Source organism: Otolemur garnettii, unplaced genomic scaffold (genome assembly GCF_000181295.1).
Source record: "Otolemur garnettii isolate 467f Iridium unplaced genomic scaffold, OtoGar3 scaffold00094, whole genome shotgun sequence".
NCBI classification, from domain to species: domain Eukaryota; kingdom Metazoa; phylum Chordata; class Mammalia; order Primates; family Galagidae; genus Otolemur; species Otolemur garnettii.
Genome location: NW_003852489.1, coordinates 5,720,024 through 5,726,717, shown reverse-complemented (window position 1 = coordinate 5,726,717; position 6,694 = coordinate 5,720,024). Strand labels below are relative to the sequence as shown.

At 38.5% G+C, this 6,694-nt stretch overlaps 1 protein-coding gene across 1 annotated transcript in view; it reads right to left on the bottom strand.

Moving 5' to 3' along the window:
- APPBP2 (amyloid beta precursor protein binding protein 2) overlaps positions 1-6,694 on the bottom strand; it is an 80,752-nt gene that overhangs the window by 35,781 nt on the left and 38,277 nt on the right. The window contains exon 4 of the mRNA XM_003795602.2: positions 3,587-3,710. Within this exon, the coding sequence (XP_003795650.1) occupies positions 3,587-3,710 (124 nt within the window). The remainder of the gene's footprint in view (positions 1-3,586; positions 3,711-6,694) is intronic.

The following is a 6,694-nucleotide window of genomic DNA, read 5'->3' as shown; positions in this document are numbered from 1 at the left end:
AAAAAAAGGAAAACTTAAAAGAATTTTAAAAAGAAATAATTTTGTTCCTTGGTTTAGACAATAATCTAAAGTCATAAGTGCTAGTTGCAAATACTCATTGTATTGTTAGATATCTATTCAATATTTCTCACCTCTTCTACCTTAATGTAGGCCCAAGAATTTATTCAGAGTAGTAATATACAAATTAAACATTCTGCTCCCCAGACCACCTTACATACAGATTGGAGGATGTGTAGAATATGTCCTAGTTTCCCAGTTTAAAAGACAAGTAAGCAGGGCAGCACCTATGGCTCAGTGAGTAGGGTGCTGGCCCCACATACCAAGGGTGGCAGTTTGAACCCGGCCCTGGCCAAACTACAACAAAAAAATAGCCAGGCGTTGTGGTGGGTGCCTTTAGTCCCAGTTACTTGGAAGGCTGCGGCAAGGGAATCACCTAAGCCCAAGAGCTGGAGGTTGCTGTGAACTGTGATGCCATGGTACTCTACCGAGGGTGACAAAGTGAGACTCTATCTCTAAAAAAAAAACAAATAAACAAACAAAAAAAACAGACAAGTAAGCAAAAAGATTAGACTTCTGAGAAAGCTTTTTTTTTTGTTTTTTTGATTTAGAAAAGAAGGAAAATAAAGCAGACTCAATGCTTGCTTCGGCAACACATATACTAAAAAAGCAGACTCAGCTGGTATGAGCTTTTTGCCCGTCTCCTTTCTCCTTGCTTATCAACACTTGCAACCATAATGATAGGAGCCCCATGCTAAAGATGACAAACTATGAAGGAGAAAAGGAGACTTGGTCCTGTGGGAAAAAACTGAACCTTTTGGTTAGGCTAAAGCAAAAGTTACACAAGGGCCTGGACATTAGACATAAGAAACATGTATCTAGGTGACCTAAATCTGACTCCGTGAATAAAAATCAATCCCATACAAAAAGAAAGTGCTTTATCTTTTGGTTAAGACTTTTTTAAATAATAATCTATAGCCAGGTAATCCTAGCACTTTGGGAGGTCAAGGTAAGAGGATCATTCCAGGCCAGGAGTTCAAGATTAGCCTGGGTAACATGGTGAGATCCTCCCTCCCCCCGCTAAATAAAAACTTTAGCCAGGTGTGGTTCGTGCCTGTAATCCTAGCTATGGGGAAATTTGAGGTAGGATCACTTAATCCTGGGAGGTTGAGGTTCCAGTGAGCTATATTAGTGCCCCTGTACTCTACTCCAGCCTAGGTAAGAAAGCAAAAACAAAAAACAAAAAACCCCCCACAAAACTATAATGAAATTATAAAGGCTTTTCTATTCCAAATTAACTAGTTCATGTGCATTAAAACAGCCAGCTAATCCCTCAAATCCCATTTGGGGTAGTCTAGACATCTATGTATTTCTACAAAGACAGACCAGGCAGAAGAAAGATGACTGAGATTATATTTATCAATACTACAAATTATAGGCCCAAATACCAATCTCTTTATAACTTCTGCACACAAATATTCCGAAAGTTTATCATGTATTTCTAAAATATTCATGGGAAATTATCATAAGCTTTAAAAATAATATTTATGGGAGGCGCCTATGGCTCAGTGAGTAGGATGCCAGCCCTATATTTCGAGGGTGGCGGGTTCAAACCTGGCCCCGGCCAAACTGCAACAAAAATTAGCTGGGTGTTGTGGTAGGCACCTGTAGTCCCAGCTACTTGGGAGGCTGAGGCAAGAGAATTGCCTAAGCCAAGGAGTTGGAGGTTGCTGTGAGCAGTGATGCCATGGAACTCTACCTAGGCCAATAAAGTGAGACTGTCTTAAAAAATAAAAATAAAAATACTATTTATAATTAAGTTTGCAGATTACAAATTTAACTTCAAAATTTGAATTTTTTTGGTGGGGGGAGCAGTTTTTGGCTGGGGCTGGGTTTGAATCCACTACCTCCAGCATATGGAGCAGGTGCCCTACTCCTTTGAGCCACAGGCGCCACCCTAAAATTTGATTTTTTTTTTCCCTAAGACAAAGGGACCAAGACAGAGCCTCCTTTTCTCACCTGGGCAAGAGTACAGTGGCATCATCAGAGCTCGCTGCAACTTCAAACTCCTGAGCTCAAGTGATCTTCAGTCTCCCAAGGAGCTAACAGTACAGGTACATACTGCCACACCTGGCTAATTTTTCTATTTTGTGTAGAGATGAACTCGTGCCCTTGCTCAGGCTGGTCTTTAATTTCTGGCCTCAAGCAATCTTCCTGCCTCAGCAGGATTTGAATTTTTATATTAGTTTTTTTTTTTTTTTTAAGACAGTCTCACTTGTTGCCCTCAGTAGAGTGCTATGGTATCACAGCTCACAGTAACCTCAAACTTCTGGGCTTAAGCAATTCTCTTGCCTCAGCCTCCCAAGTACCTGGGACTACAGGTGCCGCCACAATGCTCAGCTGTTTTTTGTTGCAGTTGTCATTGTTGTTTAGCTGGCCTGGGCCTGGTTCAAACCTGCGTGTATGTGGCTGGTGACCTACTCACTGAGCTACGAGCACCGAGCCTCAACAACAGTTTTAATGCTCATAATCCTAGTACTCTGAGAGGCGGAGGCTGGTAGATTGCCTAAACTCAGGAGCTCCAGACCAACTTGAGCAAGCATGAGATACCATCTCTAAAAATAGCCTGAGGTGGTGTGGCAGATGTCTGTAGTCCCAGCTACTCAGGAGACTGAGGCAAGAGCCTGGGGGTTTGAGGTTGCTGTGAGCTATGATGCCATGGTAGTCCACCAAAGACAACAAAGTGAGACTTTGTTGCAAAAAAAAAAAAAAGAACAATGGTTTTATTGAAAAATCTATATTTTAGCTCTGAAGGAATATGGATTTAATTAACTCATCTCTAAAATACTTGGGAAATAGGTCCCTTAATTCCTTAAAAATGGAAGACTATAAATTCAGTCAATTCTCTGAACTTAGGATAAAAAAATTCCCATTGTTTTATTTTTTTATTTTATTTTTATTTCCCTTTAGTTTTATATTATAAACTCTTTTAAACTCTTTTTAAGAGATGTCAAGTCAAATTGGGGGACAGAGAAAACATAACTAGCTAATGCTAAATGTTACATGTACAGAAAAAAAGATAATAAAAACAGAACTAACTCTAAATTTGCTTGCCTTTAAATACATCTGTTAAAAAGCATTCAATGTATCTTCAAAGAAAAGTTATGTATAAGTAAAATACTAATCTTGTTATATGTGATATAGAAACGTAACAAAGCAGGGATAAAAAGTAAGATCCAAGAAACAGGTTCACTGCTGGAGTCTCCTAGTTTCCAGTGGATATCACAGTTTCTAGTACATAACAAGGATCAATAATATTTACTGAATGAATAAACAAGCTCTATGACAAAGCAAAAAGATATATAGGAAACACACCCAGTTTCCTAATACTCAACTCAAAGCTAAACCGTCTATAGCAGGTTAAATATATTTTGGAAACTGGAAGCAAGAGGACAGACTATGAAACTGTAACATATAAATATCACCTCAGAGATTTATTCAAGTGTTGGGGTATATCTAGAAATACTAAAGCCGTGAAAGCCACAAAATGCCATTACAGCACAGAACTGTAGGACATGTTCCAACTCACCTCACACAACATTCTACTGCACGAAACCAGTGAAGCATCTCATCATGTAGAGTACACAACTGAAGGCAGGAAAGAAAAACTTTCTCAGCATCGCTGTACCAGCCTGCATCTGAGAGAAAGCCACCTAGGCAACAGGAAAAAAACAGTAACTTCAGAAAATTTAAAAACTGCCTGACGTGACATGCCTGTTACAGTAAATATTATATAAACCATTACAACCTAATAATGTTAAAGTCCTGTGGCTAGCCTAAAACAAAGATATTAATTGTGAAGTTTTGAACTCAGGGGATTAAGATCAAAGTTGAGAGTTTGAATAAGAAGTTAAGAATATTATTAACTCTCTAATAATACCTTACAGCCTAAGACTTGACATTTTCTAGCTAGTCATCCACTAAGTTATTATTACTCTATTATTTTCATCTTGCAGTGTACATGTAACTTTTCAATTTCCCAATATCCAATCCCAAAAAAGATAAAGAAATCTGAATAAATAATTTTCTTAGCAGAGCAGCCCATCACCGAGGATATACAGATAAGAAAGATGGTGATGCTTGCTCGTCTTATTTTTTTAGCAAGAAATTAAATTTCTGTCCTGACATCATTCCCTCCAAATACTGTCTGAGGATCTAGATTCCTAATAACGACTAACTCTTAATACATTTTTACTACATTGTGTAAACCACTTTGTATTTTGGTAACCACTCTGTATGTATTCTCCCTTTTAATTTTCACAACACATCTTCAACTTAAATGTAATTACTGTCTCAATTTAATAGATGAAAAACTTGAGGCCAGAGAATCCAAAGTTTACAAAAGCTGGTAAGCAGAAAGATTTGAATCCATGACTTCAGAGGCTAAGTCTGTAATTACTACCGTACACTTGCTATTATGAAGAACTTCCTTAGTGTTATCAGGATTAGTTACAATAACTGGAAAACACAAAGTGAAATTCTGCATTTCTTCAATCCTGAAACTTTTTTTCGCGTATCTTAAAGTGCTAAAAATAGATATGTCATAAAACTGATGGTGTATTACAGTAATTGACAGCATTTTTTCTTTGATATACAAAAAATATGGCATGTTTTAATAGTGTCAATAATGTCTGAGTCAACGAAATATTTTCCTCAGACCCATGTTTTAAGTTCTGTTAAAGCTACATGTAAATAAACAAATTTGATTTTATTCATTGGAAACAACTTTGCTGCATAACATCTGAGGAATAACAAGGTTATTATACATATTTATACTAAGCAGCCTTCTATTCATTATCCCAACATGTTGTGTGTTATCCTGATTATTAGCATCTTGTCTCCCAGCTTCAAATCATCCTCCTAGACTGTTTTATGATGTTTAGACAAGGACTCTACAAACCACATTTTTCCTCTGCTAGCGGGCTCCCTGTTAGGCTCTGGCAAAGGGAGGTACTAGAGAAAGGGGCTGCAAGCCTGGAAGGGCAAGGGACACTCCTTCCTGTTTCTGTCAGCACAGCTCCCCCTGACCCTAATATCCCAAGGTTTGGTTCTTTACTCTGGGAGTTAACCAGCCAAAACAAGCTGTAATTTTGCAACACTTCCAAAATCAGTTTCACAGCGCCACACGGGCCCTCTTTTCAGAGCTCAAGGCACCAGTACTAGCCCAGCCTAGCAGCATACTAGCTCTACAAAGCACTTCATTGAATTCCCAAATTTTACTAATTCTAATAACCCCTTTTCTTGGTTCCTTAAGCCCTAGAGTGGTAGCTGACTTTTGCAGTTGATAAGTTCATAATACCTTCACATTCCCTTTTTAGTTTTTTAATGTTTTATTAAAAATTCTTTAACAATTCTCTCTCTACAACATGGATAGACCTTGAAAGTATTATGCTGAACAGCCAGTCACGAAGACCATATATTTTATGAGTCCATTTATGTAAAATGTCTGGAACAGGCACATTTATGGAGACAGAAAGTAAATTGACGGTTTCCTGGGGTTGGAGTGAAATGAGGAATGACTGCTAAAGGGTCTGGGTTTCTTTCTGGGGTGGTAACATTTTAAAACTTCCTGTAGTGATGTTTGCACAATTCAGTGAATGCACTGAAACCCACTGAATTGTATACTTTCCATGGATAAAATGTATGGTATGCGAATTATATCTCAATAAGGCTGTTATCATCTTGGCCAGGTATGGTGGCTCAAGCCTGTAATCCCAGCACTCTGGGATGCTGAGGTGTGAGGACTGCTTGAACTCAAAAGTTGGAGACCTACGTAACCAAGAGCCAGACCTGCTCTCTACTAAAAATAGTAAAATTAGCTGGGCATTTTACTTGGGAGGCTACTTTGGAGGCCGAAGCAGGAGTTGCTTGAACCCAGGAGTCTGAAGTTGCTGTGAGCTAAGTTGACTCTAGCCTGTATAACAGAGTGAGACTTTGCCTCAAAAAAAACAAACAAACAAAAAAATAAACCAAATAAAGCTGTTCTTTTAAAAAACTATCTCTATCACTGTGTATTTCTGGTATAATATTTATTTAATCACTGGATAATTTTAGGATTAGACTGATGACATGAGTTTGCTGGGACTTGGTTCTCTCTCTAGGATATCTATCTGGCTTACTACAATGGCCAAATTGGTATATTTTGAGATGACAGAGGATATCACTAAACCTTCCTATCTTTCACTCTCCTTAATATTAAATTTCTCCCACACAGATATTTACATGACCACTGATTAAGTAAGGGGATGTCATCATTAACATTTACGAAGATCACAAATACTCCATTGGGTTTCTTTTTGTTTATCTTTTCAGGACAGAGACTCACTCTGTTACCCAGTTTAGAATGCCAGAGCATCAGCCTAACTCACAGCCATCTCAACTCCTGGGTTCAAGCAATCCTCCTGCCTCAGCTTCCCAAGTAGCTTGAACTACAGGCACCCACCAAAATGCCAGGCTAATTTTTCTATTTTGTTAGTAGAGGCAGGGTCTGGCTCTTGCTCAGGCTAATCTCAAACTCCTGAGCTCAAGCAGTCCTTCAGCCTCAGCCTCCCAGACTGCTAGGATTGCAGGCCTGAGCCACCAGGAGCCTGACCACAAATGCTCCATCGTTTCAAAATACAATTTTTTTTTTTTTTTT